A 26,759-nucleotide genomic window follows, 5' to 3' on the forward strand; every position below is an offset into this window, starting at 1 on the left:
TAAACCACGTAGAAGGGCAGGGCTGCGATGATTAACGGACGAGGGCAGATTCAGGCCTGGCGCAATGAATGCCGTAATAAGGGTGACAGGTCAGAGGGAGCACGAAGTAGTAACAGGTTAAGGGGGTTTACTGTAGGCAGGGACGGTCCAGTGGGTGGCGACAGGCCGAGGGAGGGGGGAGGAGCAGCCGGGGGAGCACTGGGACCGGACAGGTGGTAGTACCTCACTGGAGCCCCACGGGGAGGCCTGAAGGCCCCGGGGGCGCTAGGTCAGGCTCGGCCCTCCTTGCTGCTCTCTCTCCGGCTTTACCGCTCTTAACGCTGCCTAAGCCGCCGCCTGGTCTCCTCCGCCCGTTCCTCCTCGCTCAAACCCGCCATCTTGGGTCGCGCTACGTAAAACACGCATATGCGGCGAGCCCGCCTCACCAGATACTCCTGGGACTCCTTGTTTACTGATCACGCTCAGCCTCGCAGCCCCGGTGGATTTAGGCGCACCGCGCCTCACAGAGCACACTCGCTCCTTGCCCCGGCCGGTCCCAGCAGCCCTCCGCCCGCTCTCGTTTCCTCGGGGAGCGGCGGAGGACTAGCGCTGCGTTCCAAGCAGGGACAGGCAGGCCAGGGGCAGGGGGCACTCACGGCGCTCCCTCGGCGAGGTCGGGTCGGTCTTCCCCGGCTTCGTCACTCCCACGCAGCTTCCTACCAAGCAGGGCGCCGAGGACCAATCCGGTCGCGGCGTTCACGCCAAGCCTCCACACACGCCCGGGAGTCAGCCAATGACAGCGCGGCTCCCGGGACCTGCCCCTGGATGATGCTGAGCCGGCAGCCAATCAGTGCGCGGCCTCGGCGATGACGCGGCGGCGCTGGGCCAATCCCAGCGCGGCGTTACTGGAGGGGCTCGTCTTGCTGGGCCAATAGGAGCGCGGCGGCTTCGATCTTTGCTGCTGCAGCTCCTGGTCACGAACGGCCGCTTTGGAGGGTGTTTCTGGCCCCGGGCCGCGACGGTGATTTGGCGGCAATAGATTTTCGGGGCCCCAGGTCGCGGTTAGACCGTTTCTAACCAGCAGATCAACAGGGGGGATCCTGGGCGCAGGGAAACACTGCGGGCCTCGTTTCACCCCTGAATCTGTGCCAGCAGCAAGCACGGCCCGGCCGGACCATACACGGGGGCGTTCCCGGCGTCGCGTGACGTCGGCAAAAGCCAAAGAATCTCGGGAACGCCCCCGTGTCTGGTCCGGCTTTGACGGACGCCTCTCTGTTCCAATGGCTAGCCTCCATTTATGGAGCTAGCCAATGAAGCAGAGAGGCGTGTTCAAGTCACCCATACTAGAAACTACAGATTTCGCTGGAGGAGGAGCCTAACGGCTCCGCCCCCCAGCGAAACCTAAAAAGTAAACAAGCTAGTAGCACATAGTTCCCCAGAATACTTAATGCTATTGAGGACTAATAATAAGGCTTCCAGAGACTTGCGTTATTCGTCCAGAACTTCTGCAAACAACATGGCCTCATATTATGTACCTGGCACAAGTTTGCGAATGCTCATGCACAGGTGGACATCACCATGTGGCAACTGAAAATCCTGTCTCTTGCCACAGAAAAAAACAGCATCGGTCTTCTGTTAAAGTTAAGCTGCACCATTTCCTATTGAGAAGCGGTCTGACACCTTCCGGTCAAGTCCGCGCTATATAAAAACGCATGAAAACATACCGTCAAATTTGGTACCCGGCGTATAAGACGACCCCGACTTTCCAGAACATTTTAAGGGGTTACAAAGTTGTCTTATACGCCGGAAAATACGGTAATTGTAAATGTTTAGTTTTGTGTAATAAAATTGATTTAATAAAATTGTTGGTTGGTAGAAGAAAAAATGATTGCCTAAGGGCCTCCACAGGGTTTTATCCGGTACTGTACAGAATGCTCTCACCAATATGTGGAGAATTTTGCCCAGGCCACAATGAGACAGTCACTGGCATTGATACAACACCACTTCCTTCAGGAAAGGGAGTGGAGTTCCACAAACAGGGATGGGATCCTCCTCTGTTGGATATTGAGTTTAGTGTGCAGCATTGTTGGGACCGGCTACATGACAGAGTATGGGCGGGAGGACCATGCTGGACATGAAGCTGGGCGTAATCGCTGCGTTAAAGTTCATCTACATATATTAGGAGCAGTCCGTAAAAAGATATGCTGGTTCTGATGCACCAGTGTTTCCATTATATATCTGTGGTTACCATATCACGTTAATCTACCGACTCATTCACAATACTCAGTATTTGGAGATTTATTGGAATACACTTTGACCCCTAATTCGGATCTACTCCTTGAAATACAAGTTGAGATTGCTGCTTCTGTTAATTCTGTGATCGGCTTATAAGCCTAATACCAATTGGATCATTTCATCTGGTTGATTTATATTGAGGAATGCCCTGAAGAAGTTCTGCATTGCAGGGCGAAACGCGTTGGCTGTTTTGCATTATAAAGTAAGAAATAATAAAGAAGAAATTGTTCCAAGTCGCGCATAATTGAGCTATAACTATTTGTATGGACTTGTGCATTCTGAAGAGGTGCAGCTCTGATCTAACTCTTTTATACAATTGGCCCTGTGGTAAAAAAGGGGGGTGCCTTTGGACAGGGGTCACTTTTAGAAGCTTGCATATAAGATAGTCTGAGATTCTGATTTAATTGGCAAGAATTCCTTTTGTGATTGGTGCCAAAACTGCTCTTTGTTGTTCCACTGTCCAAGTTGTGCGTATCATGAAGATATAAACACCCAGATCAGGAACATTTTGATCATAGCTCCAGTGGCTGCTGTGTCCAGGCCGTAACCCACCAGTAACAGCCTAGCAATGCAGACGCCAGCGGCATCTACTGCATCTCTCACCTACCCATCCCCAATTTTAGTAGGATGATGAGAGAAATGTTTTTTAAGGGTTTCCCCCCAGAAATTTGCGTATTGTGCTGTTTAGTAAAGAATCTGAGGTTATTTTTTGGTTGCGTTTTATGGCCTAAAGGTTATCGCGTCTAGCTGATGGATAGGATGATAAGTGTAATATCTTTTCAGACCAGAAAAGACCAGGTACTGTTCCATTATAAATTCCCAGGTATGGGCTGTGGAGGGTTCATAAGCCCCTGGGGTCAGGGCACCAACGCTGATGGCTTTATGCTCTGCAGGGTTCATCACCTACGATCTAGGGAAGATGGGTCTAGGGCACGGTTCTTCAAACTGGGGGGGGGGGGCGGGCCCCCCTAGGGGGGCCTCAAGTGATCCCAGTGGTAGTGGGGGCGCAGGATCTGGCCAAACGAAGCATTGTGCTATGAACAGTTCTTTGTTTTAAACTAGAAAAAATGAGCGGCACGAAGCCGCTCTGAAATGGGCCATCACTAACATCTTTTGCTATTTATATCTTAGCTGGGAGAAGGTGTCAAAAGGGAAGGGACTCCAAATATTCTTCAAACCTCCCACCCCCACTTCTAATACTCACACTGGAGATACTTGTACATGTTAGTAAGGCCTGCCTGACCAGTTCAGTATGTTTGGCAATCATATACTTGATTGCATTTTAAAACAGTAACAGAACATAACTGCAATGTTTAAATATGTGTCGACATATGTAAACTTTGCCAATTTAATAAAATAATAGTGAAAACGTCTGAGGGGGGCTGATGATTTCCCGCCACTTTTTTTAATGATGTGCACTGCAGCATTAAAAAGTTTGAAGACCACTGCTATATGGGGCAGCCCGGTTTCTGAAGGCAGTCTCCCAGAATAGATCTTGAGGGTGGTTTTGGGCACTCATGCAGTTTTTATTCTCAAAGATTCATTAAGGGCACAGTGGGAATGGTGTAAGCACACTCATGGACAACTATTAGTTTTAGATATTCGGACCATTCTCCGGTAGGGAGCGATAGTACAGGAAAATGGTACACATTGATTGAAATTCAAACAGTGATGTCACATGTTTAGGTCTCACCTAGGCAGCGCTTGTGCTGTCTCTTTGAGACATGCTTTATTCAGGTATTGATTTGAAACTCCGCCCACTTTCCACCCATCATCGTAATTGGTTCCGGTCACTGTCCTTTGTAAACTGTTGCTTTTTATTGGTAAGTAAGCTTAGTAGTCCACCCTTAGTACTGGCTTGCCTCATCTTGTAACCTCCCATAAGGACACCGCCTGTTACATGTGTTATTTCTCAGTGGGCTTTAATTAGATCCCCCGGGCACTATTTGGTTAAATGGTTTTCTCATGCCTGCTGTTGCAGGTAGGGCACGCTCTCTAGCAACACTTTTTGTTTTGTTTTCCATAGAACGGCTAGTCTCAGCTGATATAAACGGCTGTGCTGTTGGCGGCGCTGAATGTGGCTGCATCTTCTTATTTCGTAACTTTTTGGTTTTAACGCGCCCAATTCCGTGCTTTCATTTTAATGGTAGCCACGCCCCTTTCTTTGGATGTGGGTTGTCTAAAGAAAGGTGTGTGGCTGTATATTAAACTGAAAGAGTGGAATGGGGTGCTTGTATATAAAAAAAACACGTTTGTTTGTCAAACAAATGCTCTTTTTTGGTGAAAGCGGCCCATTCCACGCTTTCACTTTAATGGCAGGCGTGTCCCTTTCTTAAGACTAGCATGGGCACAGTTTGCACTAGGGATTGCAGACCTGTCCTCTTGAGAGAGCCCTGCATTTTTTTGTTCCTAGAGCTGATTTTGCAGTAAAAAAATAATTTTACTCCTGAAAAAGGTAAATGCTTTTGGTACTCCAGCCAGTTCCCTCTTGGGCTGTCAGTGCTTTGTTGCACAGGACACAAACACATATTCCTGCAGCTAGATTGGCAGATCTCAGGGTTCTCTTTGTAAGGAAGGACTAGTGGCTACAAGGTCATGTGGAACATTAATTTCAGAGTTTATCTCATACTAAATAGTTTCACCAACGGTTAGAAGAGATGGAGGTTCAAAGCCAATGGGGGTTCAATTTCGAAATATAGTGAATCTAAGCATTTGCAAGCTATCGTGATTAGGAACTGATTACTCGTTAGCTCAAACTGCTCTAAGATAGTTTGGAAAAGAAGTAATTTTCACCTTTGAGTGTAGTTATTCATTTCGAAAAGATATAATATTTGGCCTTAAGCGGTTGGACATATGAATGTTTCTGGAAAGTACCCATTGAGGCTGCGTTGTGGGGTGACAGTCAACAACTAAGCAGCCGTCGAGTCGGGAAGGCGTGTTAGGACTTTGGGACAAAAAGCCGCGCCCAAAGCCGCGCCCAGGCTTGTAACGCTGTGCGGTCTTGAGAGAGACGGGAGGCGGCGGCTGTGGTACAATGTCCCATTGTGCGGCCTGTGTTCCCGTCAAGGTTCGCCGGGCGCAGTGCACTTTGGTCCGATAAGGGAGCGTGGCCCCACCCGAGCCGGACAAAGTGATAATTGCCCAACAATGCGGGGCGCGAGGGAGCCACGCGGGTAAAAGGGCCCTTCCCCTCCCCCTACGCCTGCTGCCACGCCCAGCAAACTGTTTAATCCCACCACACAAGATGCAGTCACTGACGTCTGTAGGTTTACAAAACTACAATCGACTACTTCACAATGCCACCGGCCCACTGCGTCAATGCATCTACTGCACCCCATCATATGCCGAGATTGTTCTCTAGCTTTTGGAAGGGCCTGATGCTAAAAATGACCACAAGGCCTAGACAAAGACTGCCTTTGTACTCTCCAGACATTGTCCTCTCCACTCTCCCACAGTCCCGCTCGCCCGGAGTGGATCATCCGGAATGCTTTCACTCACTTAGCTGATCTATCCAGTGTGAGCCCTCTTCATCCACTGGTCGTTGAGTACGTCACTCAAATTGTTCTAACTGACACTGCAGCCTATAGCTCGGAGCAGTGGGTCAGCCTTTCAGCCATTGGCCCGCTTCACTGGGAGTGTTGGCATTCTGTCCTTCCACACTGAGCGCGTCCACACAAAACGTACCTCCATAGAGTGCCAAGGCCTACTATGCAATGTGTGAATTTTGAGACTCAAAATATTTTCGCTTTAAGCATTTTTTTAAATTTTGTTTTAGATTGGCCGAACAGCTTCTCCAAAAGTAACGTTTTGAAAAAAACAGGCAGAAAAAAGTACTGACAAGCCAATTGGCTGACTGGCAATGCCGGGCCTATTGGCTTTGTCAATAGCGGTTTTACCTGCTGATCTTTGGTCCTCCTGAAAAGACCCTGGGACTTGACAGGGGCTGGCTGCAGTAAGAGGCAGACAGTGAAACCTTTGAAGCGTCCACGCTTGAGGGTCGTATGCGTTTACACTCAATAGCTCCTGATGCGCATTGGCCAAGGGGTCACACGCACGGGGTCTCGGGCTCGGCTCCCACCACAAGATGCATCTGGCCTCCATGCTGTCCTGTCCTTTGCACGTCACTGGGGGGCACACCCAGAGTCCATCCTCGTCATTTCCAAGAGCCTACACAGTCGCCCAGGAGGGCTGGTGAGGTGCGGGCAAGGGTGCCACATTTCCACAAGACACTGACCTCCGCATCCCCCGATCGATCACTCCGTGGTTGCCCCTTCTTGGTTTACGTTCTGCCCCTCTGTGTATAGCGCTCCAAGACCGGCCATGCACATGTCTGTATATTTATATTTGGCCTTCACTGGAAGGACAGCACTCGGTGTTCCTGCCCTCTCCAGGCAGCACCCCTTGGACTCCTCTGCATGCCCTCTCCTCCCCCGCAGAGCGCTGCGTGCCCACCGCTCTTTGCTCCACCTTTCATCGCTCCGTCTGCGGTGCCTGGGCCCGCGGCTCGTGCTCCTTGGGATACAGGCTCTCCGTGCTCTGTACCCCCAGCCCCCGCCCCGCACTCCATGCCCTTGGTCCAGCAAGCCATCTAAGCCTTGCCCTCTCTACGGCTGGCTGGCCCAGCACCCAATGTCCTTCCCTGACCGAGCTTTTCATGCCCTACACCTCTCTCCTCCAGCAGTCCATCCCTGCCACTCTTTGGCCAAGCCTCTGTGCCCTGCCCATCCGGCGACAAGCACAATACTCCCCCACGCCCCATCTCTGCCCTGGCTTTCTTTGGCCCAGAACTCCGTGCCCTGCCCCTTTCTCGTCCAGCGCTCTTTGCACCGCGCCATCTGCGCATCACCCAACACCCTCTCCCTCACTGGTACAGCACTCCATGCCCGGCCCCTCCCTAGCACAGCACTCCATGCCCGGCCCTCCCTGGCACAGCACTCCATGCCCAGCCCAGCGCTGCGTTCCAAGCAGAGGCAGGCCAGGGGCAGGGGGCACTCACGGCGCTCCCTCGGCGAGGTCGGGTCGGTCTTCCCCGGCTTCGTCACTCCCACGCAGCTTCCTACCAAGCAGGGCGCCGAGGACCAATCCGGTCGCGGCGTTCACGCCAAGCCTCCACACACGCCCGGGAGTCAGCCAATGACAGCGCGGCTCCCGGGACCTGCCCCTGGATGATGCTGAGCCGGCAGCCAATCAGTGCGCGGCCTCGGCGATGACGCGGCGGCGCTGGGCCAATCCCAGCGCGGCGTTACTGGAGGGGCTCGTCTTGCTGGGCCAATAGGAGCGCGGCGGCTTCGATCTCAGCTACCGCAGCTCCCGGTCACGAACACAGCTTGCAGAGGGTGTTTCTGGCCCCGGGCCGCGACGGTGATTTGGCGGCAATAGATTTTCGGGGCCCCAGGTCGCGGTTAGACCGTTTCTAACCAGCAGATCAACAGGGGGGATCCTGGGCGCAGGGAAACACCGCGGGCCTCGTTTCACCCCTGAATCTGTGCCAGCAGCAAGCACGGGCCGGCCGGACCAGACACGGGGGCGTTCCCGGCGTCGCGTGACGTCGGCAAAAGCCAAAGAATCTCGGGAACGCCCCCGTGTCTGGTCCGGCTTTGACGGACGCCTCTCTGTTCCAATGGCTAGCCTCCATTTATGGAGCTAGCCAATGAAGCAGAGAGGCGTCTTCAAGTCACCCATACTAGAAACTACAGATTTCGCTGGAGGAGGAGCCTAACGGCTCCGCCCCCCAGCGAAACCTAACAAGCATTTACAATGCAACGGTTTCGCCTTCGGAAAAGTTTGAGCTATTGGCATTGTAAATGACAAACTTTTTATTTATGTGTTGGTTTTGAAAACAGATAAATAAATGGCATTCTCATTTACAATGCCAATAGCTTACTCTGTCGCAAATGCAAGACGTATTGCATTTGCACACACACACCCACACAAGAGCCCCCCACACACACACACACACACACACAAGAGCCCCCCACACACACCACACAAGAGCCCCCCTTGGTCTTGGTTGGAATCAGACCCTGGCCTTGGGAGTCACTTGATGCTTCATCTTATAGAGATGTGAACCCTGACCTTGGGGCCTGAGTCCTGGCTCTGTGAAGGAGCTGCTGCTTCACCTTTTAAACTATCTGGAATGGACGAGGTAAGAAGGTTCATGGCAAGTGCTGACAGTGAAGATGGTTGACCGGCATTTTAATTTTTTCTTTTAAAAGGGAGGGCGGGGTTACCAATGGGCAGCAGGGGTTGGTGACAGGACAACAGATAAACATCATTTTGAATGTACAGGACAAGGGTCGAGACAGAGGGATGGGAGGCCTTTCCATGACCCTTCTTCCCCAGCACAGGGGATGCATGTGACCACTTCTGAGGTGAGGAGTCATGGGGAATAATCCTCATAGTATTGCGGAAAAGTAGCCGTCAATAACAGCGACTTGACAACATGAGGGTTCAGTGTTTATGTTGTAATTTGGAAGTCAGGGTGAAAAACCTCACTTTTACAGTAATTCTAGACAGATTGTAAGCTCCTTCCTGTCTCTATAACAGCCCATCAACTATTTTGTTATTAAAGATGGATTGTGACACTCGAAAGCTCCTGCAGTTAAAAAAAAAAATCACTCTTCACATGCAATAATATATTACAAGCAGGTAGGGGTCTATGGGCAGTGGGCATACCTCTCTCTCGCCCTGCCTGCCTATACCAGCCATTGGCACAGATGAAGCTCTGAATGCCGAGGTACGTAAGAGTTACGCAATTCAGAGTGTGCTGTGACTTTTCTGCCTACATAGTGGCTGCGTCTTCTCTGTAGCACTTAAGGCCACATTGATATTTTCATAATAGTTGATGCAATATAGTATCCTAACCCTTAGATAAGAACTAGGAGAGCGATGGTAATTGTGAGCTATAGAAGTGTTATTAACATAACAAGACATATGACAACCAAGTCCTGAGACTTCGAAACTAGTGAACCTTTGGAAACGGCGATTACTTTGAATTGGACCCCCTAAAATGTGGTGCTTCAAAATGCTTTTGAGGTCTTTATAATGATGTGTCTCAAACTCTTGCCTGGGAACATGTGCACCTTTCAGTGAAGACATACTATTTACAGCAGTCTTTTAAACTGAGGATGGTCTTGGGTACGCCTGATTGGAGACTGAAAAGTCTGCGCTTATTCTTGCTTTCACTTCTTTCCATGTGCCTTTTCCAGTGGACAACATAAGCAGTATGAGTAGGATACCTCTGAATTGACAGCTGAATGCATTTCCACCACACTATATTTCCGTCTTGTTTTTGTGTATTAGTGTTGTGTTGTCGGAGTACTGTCTTTATGTCCCCATTGGGCTCTCTTTAGCCCATTCCATGCTCATGACAGTTCCACGCCGACATGAGCCACGGGCGGCGTGTGCTCATGACGGCATGGAGCAGTCATCAACTGCCGCTCCGCCCACGCTCCGCAGCACTAATTCCCCGCCTGTGCGGGCGAATTAGTGAGTGGGCGGGGTCATGACGGCTCCATGCCATCATGAGCACAGGCCGCCCGTGCCTCATGACGGCGTGGAGCCGTCAGAAGTAAGGGAGCGCCACGCCCACCCCCTATCCCTGCCCGCCCGCACCGTGGCCGAATTTGCGCCTCGGCGAAGAGGTTAAAAAAAAAAATGGAAAAAAATCTGATTTCAAATTTTTGTTTATTTAACACTAAATTACATTGAGTTTTTGGGGGGGGAAATCATTATTGCTCTGGGCGATCACTATACATTTGGCTATATTTGTTCTGCAAATTGGATTTTTTAAATGTTTTTCCTTTGGAAGCATCTTTTGATTTTAAGTTCAGAATACCGCTACTTCCTTGGGATTATTGGGCTGCACTAACTGGGTGCAATGAATAAAGTGCGCAGCCGGTGAGCAGTGAGAAACAAGCACTCACCTCTTCTCTCACTGCAGCCGAGACGCAACAGCAGAACAGGTGGGGAAGAAATAGGCCTCGGGTAAGCTACTTTAGGCATTAATCTCCTTTTTCTTTGCCCATGCCTTCCAGAGAATACTATATAAATTAAAAGCATTTGATGTCAGATACCATGATACCTTAAGCCAATTCATGCTCTTATCTCAGTAAAGCGGATTGGCTTCCTAAATGCCTAATGTGAGGTCGTAGGCGACTGGCTGTTATTCACGTGGTAGTGACACAGGTCGCAGCGGTGTGGGACAGGGTAATATACTGAGTCTTTAGGCGTCCACCATTCAGTAGATCCCTCCCACTGGGCTAGCTACAGTCATACAGAAAGATTTCAGACGTCATGACACAGACTAGACTACGGGGGTTGCCTTCTGTTGGGGGATCTCTACCCAGCAGACACATTCATTACATTCGCGGAGGCCAGGGAGAGCTTTGGCTTGCAGCTGAGCAGCATCCACAATTTGCAGAGCTAGAGGGCACCACCAGGTAGATCTAGACAGACTTTCCGAATGTACCACCGGTGTCCCAGACCTTGGAGATACTGTTGGAGGGTGGACAGGGGAGACAATTGATTTCCAGGTTGGTTTCAGGTGCTGACAGCAGATCAACCGACACCACTGATCAAGGCCTTACAGGTGTGGAAAACTGACCTACAATCCCCACTCACTAATACGGAAAGGGCGCTGGCTTGCGCATAAGTACAGGAGGCCGCTGGTAACACCAGGTGTAAGCTTACACATTTCAACTTCATGCACCAGACATATATGACCCCGCTAGGCTGCGCTGCACAGGATATACCCGAGCGGTCATCGGAGTGTCCTACATGTGGAGAAACCAAGTGCTACATTTGTACACATGACCTAGACGTGTAGGATCTTACGGACGTACTGGGAAGACGTGGCTGGGAAACTGATGAGGGTAACAGGGTGGGTATCCAGCCAACGCCTAGTGAGCTTCATCCCCAGACCCAAGAAGAGAGCAATGCATTATAAATTCACAAAATTGGTTCTTTTACTGCCCAAACGGTGTATGGCAATCCCACCACAGTGGAGAGATGGCCGAGAGACATGCAGGAGAGAGTGCTAGCGGAAGAGATCGTCTCAAGCAGGTTTGCACAGATGATACGGTAAAAGAAGAGCCCAGGGATTGGGCGGACATGCTTCACCACCTGCCTGGAGAAGGGGACTCCACGGATGGCGAGTGTTCCCAAGGACTGGATGATGACTGCATTGGAGGGATGGTGTAGAGTGAGTGCTGCTACACACAATACCCGATGGATAAAGAGATGAGTAACAGGGTAAGAGTGTGCAGGAATATGCCTTTGGTATAGTCAGAGTGGGTTAGCTATTTCCGGGTTGGGTTGCTTCAGGGCGTGCTGGGGGGAGAGGGATGGGTGTTATTGTTTTTTGTATTATGCTGAAATATGTTAACATGCGTTGGGATTGATCCTGTTATGTAAGGAGCAATTAGCTGTAGGACTGATGCGAACTAGCGCTGTTGGACGTGCTAGTAAGATGTTGTACTGAACTACCCTGTATTGCCATCTTGTATGTTTATATCTCATTGATGGATATGCTCATGTCTTTTAAACCTACAATAAAAACAGAGTTAAAAAAAAATCAGACTCTTATCAAACCCACTATGCATTCTGGCACTGAAAGTTTTAAATTATAGCGTCAGTAGCGGAGGGGGGACAGGAAAGGAACCACTCACCTGGACTTCCTCGGCTGGCCGGCCCTCCGCTCCTGTCCGGTTAGCCCCCCACCCTCGCCCGCTTCTTCCTCCTTCCAAGTGAGGCGGCCGGGGTGGCAGCGCTGCAGGCCAGTCCCGCCTCGCTTCACCCGGGTGCTGCGGGAGTTCCTCTCTGGGCTCCCAGTCTGCTGTCACCCGGCCGGGAGCAGCGCAGACTTCCAGCGCTCGCCGTGGCTCCTCTTCTCGCGCTGGGCGGCGGGGGGGGGCGGGCACTTCCGGCCGGCCGCGCTGGGATTGGCCGGCCGGCTGAAGAAACCCCCGGGCGGGACGGGATACCAATATTTGTGAGGACACGGGGGGGGGGGGGCGGGAGAGGACGAGGGGGGCGGGAGAGGACGAGGGGGGCGGGAAAGGACACGGACGTCGGGAGGGAGGAGGGAAACGTGGGGACGGCGGGAGGAGGGACACAAGGCAGGACAGCAGCAAGCACGGCCGGCCGGACCAGACACGGGGGCGTTCCCGGCGTCGCGTGACGTTGGCAAAAGCCAAAGAATCTCGGGAACGCCCCCGTGTCTGGTCCGGCATTGACGGACGCCTCTCTGTTCCAATGGCTAGCCTCCATTTATGGAGCTAGCCAATGAAGCAGAGAGGCGTGTTCAAGTCACCCATACTAGAAACTACAGATTTCGCTGGAGGAGGAGCCTAACGGCTCCGCCCCCCAGCGAAACCTAAAAAGCAAGCAAAAGGACACAAACATGGGATTAGCTGCACTCGTGAGTGGGATGACGCAAAACCTTTGGGAGTTAAGTTAAACTAAGAATGAGGTTGCAGATAACATCTCATCAAAGACACCAGGTGCTATTCATGTGCTTTTCTTTACAAATCCTACATCTCCCAAAATACATTAGGTTGGTAATTAAAGACCCGACACTGGACAATACTGTCCCTGATGACAGCGTCGTCCAGCACCTTGAGTAAGAAGGTGCATCGGTTGTTATGCCTGTGTCCAATAGAGAGGGTGCGTGAAGGCTCTGGCTGCGGATGCTTTGCTGCATCCAGGGTAATGATTGTAGGTGGGTGAGGAAGGCTTGGGATAAATAAAACCTGGGGATGGGACTGTGAAGCAGGGTGTGGGGGCTCTCGGCTTCTTGGAGGCCTACGAGTAGTGCCACCCTACAAGTAGTGGGTTTATATCCAGATGGCATGGCCACCGCAACACGGGGCATATTCAGATGCGCCTCCCCAGACCCAAAATGACACCTCCGTTAGTGAGTGTGCACACTTCAGGCGAAGAGCGTCCGCATGTCTGATGCCTTTGTATTAATAAAACCCAAGAGCGCTGTGCTGTTGGAGGGGTCGCCCCGATGGCAAGCGATGCCACAGCTTTAAGAGGCACAGAGCTGGCAATCCACAAACATTAGGCGTGGAGTCTGTTCCACAGATGGCTTGCACACGCGCCGTGGCCCGTGAGACTCCGCGCGTCACATAGCTGGCTTTTAGCTTGCTGGGAAGGACGTAAAGTTAGCCTTTCGGCCTTAAATAATATATATAATATAATGTGTATCGTCCGATAAAAGAACACATATAAATAAGGCCGTATAGATTAAATCCTAGTGCCCTATAGACTCCTAGTGGCAAGGTTTTTTTTTTTCGTGGAGTAGGTTAGCTTAAATTGCCCCTGCGAGTGTGGTGTAGCCCTCCTCCTCCCCCTTTCTTAAAGGTCATGGGTTGGGCTGGTATCCGTGCCCTACTAATCTCCATTTGCAAGTGCATTGAAGGGTCTCCTTCCTTTAAGCCTCGGGGAGGGGAGTGTGGGGGGGTGTTGCCCCACCTCTGTCCGGTCTCAACAGGTGGGACCCGTTCCTAAGTGCTGGTAGGTGGGGCTGCTAATTGAAAGACAATGGGGGGCTTATCCCATCCCATGATCAGCCAGGGGAGGTGCCATAAGGGCAGGACCTCAGTGCATCTTCGACCTTCAGCTGAGGAGACGTGCTGTGGACAGTGGAGGCCTGTACGCCCTCAGCTCGCGTGCTTGTCTGGAGCATTCCTCGGCCCCCTTGCTACAGTCTCGGCCTCTTTGGTACCCTCCTCTCGTCGGCCCCCTGACCTGCGCCCACGGTGCCATGCCTCGCATCGGGAGACGGGTGCCCTTCTCCTACTGCACCCTGCCCTTCTTGGACGCCTCGTCGGGGAGAGTCGGTAAGTGTTGCTCTTGAACAGGTGTTTCAGTTTTCGACCTCCCCTGATACTGTGACTGGAGCGGAAGGCATGCCAAGTATGTGAGGGCTGGAGATCCCACGCTGTGCTCGGACGGTGCCTGGCACGAGGCGGACCCCTCGCCCTCCGCACCGGGAGGGGTGTGCTCGTTCTCCAGCCCCTGGGGCTTTGGCGGGCGGACATCTGGCCGAGCCCCTCCCTCATCGATTAAGCGCACGAGGCCAGTCTGGAGAGTTTACTTGTAACAGGAAAGGGGCCTTGTGTCTGAACCACCGTCCAGAGCGTCATTGTTCCCACCCCGGATCTCTGCTTTGTATTCAGTTAAGAGGAGGACATCCTACCCTGGCCTCTGTTATGTGCGTCTCTCTAGATGGAATATATACGTTCTACTAGTAGATCAACTTAAGATTCAACTTTTCAGCGCATTACTTAAGCCTGCAGAGACGGCGTGTTGCAGAAATCCGCGCCCAGAGGCCCCCTGGGCCGTCTAGGCGCTGTGCGCGGCGCCGCTCGTGCGCCCGCTGCCCTCGGAGCCCCCGGGCCCGCCTCTGCCGCCGGCTCTTGGCGCGCGGTTCCCGTACGAGGGCCTCATTACCTGGGAGAGGCGTTCCCGCTTCACCTGCTCGCATTCCTGCCATTCCTTCCTTTATTATCCAGCATGTTTTATTTTCCTCCTCGTGTTTTTTCTTCCGCCCTGTTGGTTCATGTGTCTCCGGCCCGGAGGCGCCCTGGCTCATGGGGTCCTCGCTCACGGAGGGGGCGCGGGGCAGGGGTGGCCACGCGCTGGCATACCTTGCTGCCTGGCCCTGGCGTGGGTTACTCACCTCCAGGACGCGCCAGGAATGCACGTGAATGCCGCCCAAGTGTGTGTGCGGGGCAGGTGTCTCCATTGGGACACTTCAAGATTAGTGTTGTGGATGCTGACGTGTGTTGTATCGAGCAATGCGCGCCCTCTCCTTCGGTTTCGGGACTTATGTGGTGATCTTGAGCAGTTTCTCGTGTGTAACCAGCTGACACCATAGTGTATTTTCCCGACTGCATTCATACTATTACGGTGCCCCTAAGCACTTGCGTATCAGACGGAAATGGCAGCTGAGTTCATACCCGTCAGTAAATATCACCCCAACAATGTCTGGTTAGGAGAGCTCGGCACGCGAGTTCTTGTATGGACGATGTGACCTTTGAACCAACCGGAAGTGATTGCACTGTGAGCACCGACATGCAGTAGAGTTTCTTGTGTTGTACTGAAGAGGGTGCATGGCAACTCATGGCTGACTTCAGCATCTGATTACCTGTGTGTTTTGATAACGGCGTGGAGGCAGCGGGGACCTGAGAGCTTGTCTTGAGCCGGCAGCCAATCAGTGCGCGGCCTCGGCGATGACGCGGCGGCGCTGGGCCAATCCCAGCGCGGCGTTACTGGAGGGGCTCGTCTTGCTGGGCCAATAGGAGCGCGGCGGCTTCGATCTTTGCTGCTGCAGCTCCTGGTCACGAACGGCCGCTTTGGAGGGTGTTTCTGGCCCCGGGCCGCGACGGTGATTTGGCGGCAATAGATTTTCGGGGCCCCAGGTCGCGGTTAGACCGTTTCTAACCAGCAGATCAACAGGGGGGATCCTGGGCGCAGGGAAACACCGCGGGCCTCGTTTCACCCCTGAATCTGTGCCAGCAGCAAGCACGGGCCGGCCGGACCAGACACGGGGGCGTTCCCGGCGTCGCGTGACGTCGGCAAAAGCCAAAGAATCTCGGGAACGCCCCCGTGTCTGGTCCGGCTTTGACGGACGCCTCTCTGTTCCAATGGCTAGCCTCCATTTATGGAGCTAGCCAATGAAGCAGAGAGGCGTCTTCAAGTCACCCATACTAGAAACTACAGATTTCGCTGGAGGAGGAGCCTAACGGCTCCGCCCCCCAGCGAAACCTAAAAATGACAAAAGCCTTTTATCACTCCAGGCACATGTAATACAATGCTTTAGAAAGGTAAGAGCATTGTATGACAGTTGTTGTGAAGTACCTCGTGGCAAAGGCATGTGTGCAACTGGTTAACAATCGGTAGTCACGTGTGTAAGGGTGATTGCATATGTGGGAGAGATCTATACTTCACAAAAGGGTGAAATTGAATAAAACAATTTAATCAGAAAATGAACTGAAAAAATGTTTAGATTTTTTCAAGACTATATCAGAAGAGAACACCATGCTAGTTAAACATTTCATCTCTTGCTCTTAAATGTTATTTTACATATTACACAAAGTTTCATTCCAGATGTTTTTGTTATCTTTCCAAAAAACAAGACACTTACCAGTACCGAAACTTAGACCCTAAAGTAAAATAATGTGCAAAAAAATTCTTCTGAGGTGGCAATGGCCGATCCAGACGGAAGAAGGTATGATGCTCTACACAAGCCTTCCACAAATTCTTGCAAGCACGATAATTCACCATATTGAATCCAAGTAAGGTTTCTCTAGTTTCCAACTAAAATGGAACATAAAAGTGTTATGGTTAGTTTTAGAATACGTTTTGTTTCTTTACAACAAACAGTAACTTCTTTTAACTAAGAAGGGCAGGTTATACTTAGGGGTAAGAGTTATAAACAATAAAAAAATACTCCTCAAGCACACCAAACACGTTGGCAAAAAAAAAATGAAAGATACAGACCAGCTAATTGAAAGGATGCTGGAGATATTTTAATGTAAATTTAAGTCAGGACTTTCATTACATTATTTGCCTGAAATGATCTAAATTCAGTTAAACATTAAAACCTTCCTATGAAGAATCTCACCTGGGAATAAGATTACATATTCAGAATGGTTAATTCACAGTCCAACAGTACTGAAAAGCTCAAGTGAGAATTTCAACTGAAATACACTCTAAACAACTGGCGAGAAAGGATTAAAACCTGTGCATCTGAAAAAGAAACCGATCATGCACTGAATAAGTGCTATTAAAGCTATGTAAGCAGCAATTTTCCAAAGGACTCAATCAATACCAAAAACAAACGACAGAGGAAACAAAATCTTTAATTCTATGTATGTCAGGACTGGAGGTGAAGATTAAGCTGTGCTTTCTCCCTTGTAATTTAAAGCAACCATAAAAATCATAATGAAACTGTCGTCCCCTTATAGAATATCTTGATGATGGCAACTCATCTCAGACAATACACAGGGAAATCTTGTTGACACAAGAAAGAACAGCCGGTAGTAACACCCCAGCTCCCTTGACAGATAACATACACAATTTAATGAAAGCCAACTTAGAACTTCTCGGATGTTTGTTTTGGAATATGGCAGGTCTGAGGGGCAAAAGACAACTTCCTGAATGGCTAGTGTTGATAGCGGATTTTCAAATTACCTGTCTTCAGTAGACATGGCTCACCTAGACTATTCCCATAAATAGGTATAGGACATATTTCACTTCAGCCATTCCATCAAGTCAGGGCAGGGAAAAGGGGGGGGACTAGTGCACCTATGTTTCCAATTGTTTACAATTTAGTAACATCGCCATGGCCACATGTAACCCATATTACCAATTAATATTATGCGATTTGGAGGGTTCTGCTAGATTAGTAATAATTAACTGTATAATAATGATAACACGAGAGAAATAAAAGGCATCGTGTAGAAACTAGATGACCTGGAGTATACGGCAATAGGAAATATATGACGATTTTATGGAGGGGGTGATTGTAATACGTGACAACGTAACACAGTTGCGTAAAATATGTGTTATGTCAAATATAGAGGGTGAAGATCAGTTCCATTTCAAACACATTACATATGGTGACAAGATCAATGAATTGCTATTTAAATTTGATTTGACATTCGTAAATGAAATATCATCCCCTTATGCGAGGTGCGAAAATACCTTTAATGGGAGAAAGAACAATAGTATTATTGACCATATCTTGTTGTCAAACTGTTGCGCTGGTTTTGTTTTTAACTTCCTTACACATTCGATTTTGTTAAGTGATCACTTTCCTGTGAGTTTGCAATTATCATCAGTACCTTTTTACAAACAGGGGCCTGACAAAACTATCCCACAAGAGGAAAGGATTGAATAAGAAAGACATAATGGTTACACCTTGCGTTGGTCACAGATTACCTCGGATGGGTTTCTTAAACAACTGAAAGGAGAAAACAGAGAAGCCTTCGAGGTATGCCTAAAGACACTACGCCTACAAATGAAATAATTTCGACCTTCCTGACTATTATACAGGGAATTAAGAAGAGCCTTTTTGTTGAGAGAGAAAGGAAGAGGGAAAGGGGTGATTTAACATGTTATGTACTAAGGTCCACAAATGCCTAAAGGAGGCATTCCATACATCCCCAAGGAGCACTATTGAAGTTTCCCTCTGTAGAGCAAAATATAAACAGGCTGTGAAGCAAACGAAATTACATCTTAGAAAGACGGCCTGGGAGCCCTTACAGGTGGCAAGTACTAACAATGACAAGAGCTTTCTGACAGGTAATAAATTCCTCACCATTGAGTACAGACGAGGTCCCCTGGATTGAGGTTGCAATACTGGAGGAAGTAGGATAAAGCATTTTGCCAGTATATATTCCTTCCCCGCAGTAAAAATGATATCACAATTCCTTCCCAACCCACCTCTATTATTCCTTTCACCCTGGGGAATGTTAACGAAACTATACAACCAAGCAAAAGCTGTAAAGCCGCAGAACCAGATGCAATCCCAGTAGACATATAAAGATAATATCGATTTATGGGGGCCCTTACTGACTGTAGTATTGAGGGTCAACTGTAAAGCAGGTTTTTGCCATCATGGAGTGACTCCTTTATTGTTCCAATTTATAAAAAGGGAGAGCGTTTAAATGCAGCATTTTACAGGCCGATTTTCCTGCTGGATTCCTCAATAAAGAAACCAGGCCGTATAATTTTAAATGGACTGCAAGACAGGGCGGAAAAGCATGGTATAATGTCAGATCTGCAATGCGGCTTCCGTTCTGGGATTGGAACAATAGAGCAGAGCCTCAACTTGAACATGCTACTTGGGAAATATGTAAACATTAAAAAGGGTAAGATGTATTTAGCGTTCGATCTTTAATCGGTCTTTGATTGTGTTATACACGCTAAATTATGGACAAAAATGAAGGAAATGGGGGTGGAGATACCAACTATTAGCTTTTTGAGGACTTCTACTCGGGTTGTAGAGCCAGGATCAGATATGGGGCTAAAGGAGAATGTACTGAAGTACTCAGTGTGAAGGTAGGGGTGAGACAGTGGTGCGTCTTGGCACCTTTTCTGTTCTCATTATATATAAACAGAGTGGGAAAAGAACTTGTGGCAACTTCAAAAGACCTCCCACAGGTAGGAATGCGCCCTGTCCCAGCCCTCCTCTACACCAATGATGCCTTTCTCATGGCTCGTACTCCTCTGGCCCTACAGTCCCGGCTTACTAACTTTGTTGAATATTTGAAGGAACTTGGCCTCCAAGTCAACGAAACAAAAACTTTTATTATGAAGTGCGAAAAAGAACAGTACAACATGTAGGGATATAAAAATAAATGACACAAAATGTTGGATTTACTGACACCTTCTCCTACTTGGGGATTTTATTTGATAGGGATAGTTTATGGAATAAGGCTATTGCTAATAGGAAGCTACAGTTTAGCAAGGGTTGTATGGCCCTCAAAAGCTTCACAAGACAATTGCGCTCCAACCCACTTGAGATAATGATGACAACCTATAAAGGTAAATTATTTAGTATAGTACTCTATGGGCACGCGTATGGCAATATAAAAAATGTGCAGATATGCAACTGATAAAAAATGCATTTTTTAGATATCTTTTAGCAACCCCCAAAAGTACATCAGTGAATGTATGCCAAGCCGAATTGGGTGCTCCGTTCCTCACTGATTTAATCAAGTTACAACCGGAAAAATGTGGACATCGGTACATACAAACTTTAATCAAGCGAGAATAGGGGACTGTCAAGTCAAGATTATATTTAAGAATCCAGTGGTTAGACTACATGCAGTTTCTTTTGTGACATGGGCCACCCTGAAAACTTTGAGAACCTTGAAACACTAGAGTCTATTAGAAGAAACACTTTAAAAAGGGAAAGAATGACTTATCTGGAAAGCCTTAGATGGATGATTGAAGCCTCCAAATCCAGTGTTTTAAAAATCAACTGATCCTAACTACTTTTAAAATGCAACCTTCTATTAGAACGGTTTTCAATTCATGGCACAGGTTTGTTTTGACTCATTTAAGATTGGATATATTTAATTGATTAACTAGTTTCCCAAATATGAATGATTTGTCAATAAAGTTGACAAACTGCCCATGCGATGCAACGTTGTCCCAGAACACCATGCATGTGGTTTTGTTCTGTAAACCTTTTATAGTCAACTTCGGAAACGATATTTATTACCGATGATTAGACCATTAGGTTTTACACAGTGCCGCCCAGCATACAGATTTATGCAATCATTACGTACGCTGGGGATTTGCTGTGGAATGTCATCCTTTTTGTGGACCTTTTTTATGCAAGAAGAAAATGTAATCATATAGAGTCTAAAAGGGGTCCTAGTTGAATGATCTATGTGACTAAGAGAACGTGGCACACTGTGTAATATTTAGTATGTGTAATATATATATATATATATATATATTACCTACTGGCGATAGCCAGTAGGTATATATAGTTAGGATTTTTTCTCTATGGGATTTCTGAAAATTCTATGCCTAATAACTTTGGCGTTTGTGGACGGAATTGGCTGAAATTTTCAGGAAAATGGCACATTTTGTTTCTGAGCAGCTCCTGGAAATTTGGGGGGGGTTCGTCAAGGGGGGGCCGAGAAAAAAGGGGGGTCCCAAAACGCGTTTTTCCCATGTTAATTTCCATAGGGCGGTTGGCCTCACTTTTAGCCCGAACGGCTGAATGGATTTCCACGAAACTTGGCAAAATTGTAGGGACTGTTAGCCCGATGTGCCTTTGCTAGGTCTCAATATATGTGCTTCAGTGGATTTTGAGAAATTAACGTTTAAAACAAGATATATATCTGTAACAGCGCTCCGGGTAGCGATCCGGTTAGCGAACTTTTCGCGTATCGGAACTTTGCGAAGCGAAGCTGATTGGTTCTCTGGTGTCTGTCAACATTCTAAACAGTCCGGAGCGGCCGCCATCTTGTCTCTCGGTAGGATCGAGAGACAAGAGGAGGCCAAAACAAAGGGGGAAATGAAGGAAAGGGGGCAAGGTAGACCCCTTCTGACCCCCTAGGATTGATAAGGGGGATATTAGAGCCACGCGGGGCCCCAAAAAAAAAAAAATCCGATTTTTCGCCGTAGAGACGCGTCTTGGTAAGCGAACCGGGCAGCTAACCGGGCAGCTAACCGGGAAGCTAACCGGGAAGCTAACCGGCAGTGTAACGGGAGTCTGAGGAGTAGCTGATTGGCTGTCAACATTGTAAACAGTCCGGAGCGGCCGCCATCTTGTCTCTCGGTAGGATCGAGAGACAAGAGTTGGAAAAAAAAAAAGGTGTAAATGAATGAAAGGGGTAAGGCAGACCCCTTCTGAACCCCTAGGATTGATGAGGGGGCTATTAAAGTTCCCTGCGGGGCAAAAGAAAAAAAAAATTGCGATTTTTCGCGGTAAAGGTGCTTCCTGGTACGTTAACCGGGCAGCTAACCGGCAGCGTAACGGGAGTCCGACATATTGTGTTTTTTGAACGTTTGTGATATGTGCACGTGTGGATTTTGTCTAATTAAGGTTAAAAAAATATATATATATCTTTAAGCGTGTTCTGGCGCGCTTACGTTTTGGGTTTGGTTTGCGCTGCAGAGACGATACGTCACGGTTATGCGATGCATCATGAGGCGTCTCACGGGCTACGGGATACGTCACTTAATAAAGAATATATTTTACAGCTATAGATATTAGCTTTTAAAAAACCATTGAAATTCACAGAAAAAACCATAGGTTATAGACCATATATAGTTTGGAATTTGCATTTACAAAACCTTGAAAATTCACTGAAAAAACCATAGGTTATAGACCATATATAGTTAGGGATTAGCATTTAAAAAACCTTATTTTATTTGCACAAAACCATTGAAATTCCATATATAGTTAGTTGCACTAACTATATATCGCGGACCCGCAATCCACTGCTAATGATGTCACATATTACATCATTCATGACATGGTCAGTGACATCACTGATGACATCACTGATGACATCTCAAATGACATCACTGATGACATCACTGATGACATCACTGACATCTCATTTGACATTACTGATTACATCACTGATGATATCATTTATGTGATAATACATCTTCAGACTCTAATATAACCTTAGATACACTCAGTGTAAACAGGCACTCACAGACTGTCACACATCCATGGAGTTACTCACACACCTAGTCAGTCATGCAAAGAATCAATCACATCTCCATTTCCTCAACTATACAGTTATACACACCTTACTTATTCAAACATATAGTAACACATATTTACTCTCTTATACAATCCTTGATACAAGTTCACAATGATTCATACAGCCACTCACACATTCACTGGCTCTTATGTTCAGTTATTTATATATGTCAACTCTCACATGGAGTGTGTTTTACATATGTACTTACTTTGACATGTAGCACTGAGATATCCATTCACTCACCAATATACTCATGCACACAGTCAACTGTCCATACAGCTGTTTCTACATGCACTTTTGAACCCATACACCTAGGGAATCAACTGCTCACACATCTATGCACAGAGTTATACACCTCCCAGCCACCCACACACATACTCAGTCTCCCATACAAATACTTGGGCAACCATTCAATAACCCATATAGTTACTGATATAGCTACTGATTTAAACATGCAGCAGTTTACAGAACAACATAAATAATGATTGCCAAATTAAGACACTTTAATCACTAACCCATACACTCAGTGAGACACATTTAATCATTCTCTCATACAGTCAGTCATGCACCTACTAAATCCTTCATCCAGACACTTATACATCCACTCATTCTTCAATATGTAAGACATATTTTAACTTTACAGAAACATACAGTCACTGGGTGTTGTCATCAGTGATGTCATCAGTGATGTCATTTGAGATGTCATCAGTGATGTCATCAGTGATGTCATTTGAGATGTCATCAGTGATGTCATCAGTGATGTCATTTGAGATGTCATTAGTGATGTCATCAGTGATGTCACTGACCATGTCATGAATGATGTAATATGTGACATCATTAGCAGTGGATTGCGGGTCCGCGATATATAGTTAGTGCAACTAACTATATATGGAATTTTAATGGTTTTGTGCAAATAAAATAAGGTTTTTTAAATGCTAATCCCTAACTATATATGGTCTATAACCTATGGTTTTTTCAGTGAATATATATATAAATATATATATATATATATATATATATATATATATGTATCAGATTTAGTATCATAGCAATAGTGAACTTTAACACTTTTGTTCAAATACATCTTTAACTGACTGAAAATTGTAAAATTATGTGTTTAATAATTTTAGCCTGTGCGGATTATGTATTCCTGCTTATGCTTATACCTTCTTGTAACGTTATGAATTGAATATTTATGGATATGTTGTGCAAATGCTTTCATGGATGTCTCATGCTTCCTAATAAAAGTTATTAAGGAAAGAAAGAACTGTCATCCCCTTAAACATGAGGGGTGGGGGACAACAACACAAAAGATAATGTGTCAAATTACACACTCACTGACCCAGGCAAACCGCATAGACTAACTGAGGCCAACAAAACCAAAGAGTGCAGTTATCCCCGGGGCAGAAACTCATAAATAGAGCCTTTAGCCATATTAAATCCACTGAGACCCCTAGCAATAACCAGCCCCACTATGCAGGGCTCCGACCCTCCTATAAGGAGGAGGAATATGTTACGTACCTGCCAAATGATTGGGACTTCTGTGAGGCAATGGATCCTTTCAACCAAAAGTCCAAGTGAGAAGCCATGGCACCCATAGAGAAGAGGCTGTTAAAACTTCCACAAAAGTACTTTAACACCCTCTCTTGGAGGGAAGATCAACATGGGCCCTCAGGTGCAACCTGACCAGACCCAACACATGAAAAGGGGACGAAAAGATAGCATTCCCAGGAGTGAGTCTGGACACATTCAACAGGCTCAAGAGGGCCTTTCTGGCACATAGTTTCCACCATGGCAGCGAACCATATAATCCTACCAATCCATGGGCCCTGGGGGACTGCTGATGCTCTCAACCCTACCACTGCTCCCAATGACCCAGGAAGGGCATGATTCAGAGGTTCATTCGGACTGAGATTGTAACCATGACAAGCCTGTAGGTCCTCGGGCACCCAAACCCCCAGCTAAACCAGGAGATGACACAACTAATAAGGTCTCAGACAATTGGTACCGAAGGACATCATCCATACCAGGTCATCAGAATGGGCCTCAGTGAAAAAGAAGGCCACTTATGTGGCAGCCGGACTCGGACAGCAATTGGAAAAGGAAATCCGCAAATGTCTTCGGACGGAACACCCAGTCTGTTTCTGGACAGAAAAGTGGTGTTGAACCCTGAAATCAACCACCGAATGGCAACTTTCCTGGCTATGTATGTCAGGAAACCCAAAAAGGGGATATATGGCTCAATGAGATCATGGCAGGATAAGTTCCTGGACAACAGTGACCAGCTGAATCGGGCTCTCTGATCTTGCCCGACACAGCGTGCCATTATGTTGTTAGCAAAGCAAACTGTGCCATTTCAAAGGACAGACCTCAATCTCTCCCCATCAAAGCCAACACAAATCTGGATCAAGAACCATAGGGCTAGACAAAGATTCAAACGATACAACAACCAACCTGCTATACATCGTAAGAGTTCATCATTCTTCCCTATCGAGAGTAGAGGGCAGACTGGTCCATGGGTTGGGGATAGAGTTCTACAGCTCCCCACAATACTATTGGCCCCGTCCTCTCACCTTTTCCCAGCAGACTGCTTATTTCATGGAGGCAAAGATAGCGGGACTACTGAACAAGGGCGCAACAGCCCCCATCCGGCTCACCCCAGGGGTTTCCTGAGGAACTTTTTTTTGTAGACAAGAGGGACAGGGGAGAATACTTGGTTGTAAACCTCAAGGAATTTAATCAGTGGCTGGTTTTCCACCCCTTCAAAATGGAGGAAATTCATCGCCACCGGAGATCTTTTGCTTCCTGGTGACTGGATGGTCCTCCTGAATTTCAAGGTTGCGTACCCCACTGTTGCTTTCTGAAGTTATCTTGGGGTGCTCAGGCCTGTGTGCTAATGACACTCTCCTTCAGGCTGTTCCTCAGCACCTTAGTATTTCACCAAGGAGCTAAAATCAGCAATCAAATTCCTACAATCCAGAAGGATTTGCCTGATCGTGTACTTAGACAACATCCTCCTTAAGGATCAGAGACAGACTGGGTTTTGTGATCAAGAAGAAAAAGTCTGCCCTATCCACAACCAAGAGAAATGTATTCTTGAATATCCAGATAGACTCCTCCCGAGCCACCCCAGCCTTCCCTCCCCCAAAGATGTCCAAAATATGCCAGGAGCTACGCAAGACCCTTGCCATACCGCAAACATTTCTCCGGCAGATGGCACGACTGGTGGGCCTTCTCTCATCATCCATACAAGCCAACTTTCCAGGCCTCTCCCATACACGCCTGATGGTGTCCCACCTCCGAAAGAGTCTCTCTCACTCGTAAACGCTTCCCTTGTCAGCAGGGCCGGCTCTAGGGCAGTGCAATCGGTGCGACCGCAACGGGCGCTAACTTGGGGTGGGGGCGTCATTTTTGAAAATTTGCATCATCATTTTAAAAGCCCCTGCTACCTCGTTTCTGGCTTTCAGCAACTTTCAGAGATCAATTAAAATGTCAAGAGAAGTCCCATGATTATTAGTCTTCGTGGAAAGAGACCGAAGGTTTGTCCAGTGGAAATTTTGACTCATCCTAAGGTAGTGCAGAGGGTTAAAATGCCTGCTGCTAAGAAAGTGTACCATGCAGATAACGAAGTACATATAATGTAAATAGGTCAGTGGCTTACTGCTTCTGTAAGAGTGCTCCTTTTGTTACTTGACGTTTCTATGTCAAAATCCTAATATAGAACATTGAGCTATTAACTGTCAACCCTAGAGCTGTGCAAACTGCACGGTATAAGTTAGAGCTATTTATATTTTTTGCCCAGTCTTTCATTATCCTAATCTTGTGAAAAGGGTTCATTTGGGTAGAAAACAATTCTTATTATGAAAGAGAACCCTTAAAAATGATGTTGCGTTTTAAATTCTGAATTTGTGCCTTTCCTGAATAAGAACTTTAACTATATTGCCTACCAGTGTCGATGACATGTCACTCCTACACTACACCTTGTAGTACTGTCTGATGTAATATTTCCTATACACTCATTTACACACATATGATTGTCTTTGTGCAATGTGTGTGTGGTATAAACTGCTCGGACACCTTACACTGGTATGAGTGGTGCTATATAACTAAATTAATCTGAGAGACAGTGGTTATAGAGACATGAGAGGCACTGTCAAAGGGTGCTAATGAGGGCATTCCGTGGCAGAGGTGGTCATTGGTGGAGGGCCAACAGACATTATCGCGCAGGGT

At 47.7% G+C, this 26,759-nt stretch overlaps 1 protein-coding gene across 1 annotated transcript in view; it reads right to left on the bottom strand.

Annotated features, from left to right (window-relative positions):
- Nucleotides 1-26,759, bottom strand: part of PTPN4 (protein tyrosine phosphatase non-receptor type 4) — a 1,255,365-nt gene that overhangs the window by 762,210 nt on the left and 466,396 nt on the right. The window contains exon 12 of the mRNA XM_086957111.1: nucleotides 16,430-16,602. Coding sequence (XP_086813237.1) covers nucleotides 16,430-16,602 — 173 coding nt within the window. The remainder of the gene's footprint in view (nucleotides 1-16,429; nucleotides 16,603-26,759) is intronic.

The sequence above is a fragment of the Lissotriton vulgaris genome, chromosome 2_1, assembly GCF_964263255.1.
Source record: "Lissotriton vulgaris chromosome 2_1, aLisVul1.2, whole genome shotgun sequence".
Taxonomy (NCBI): domain Eukaryota; kingdom Metazoa; phylum Chordata; class Amphibia; order Caudata; family Salamandridae; genus Lissotriton; species Lissotriton vulgaris.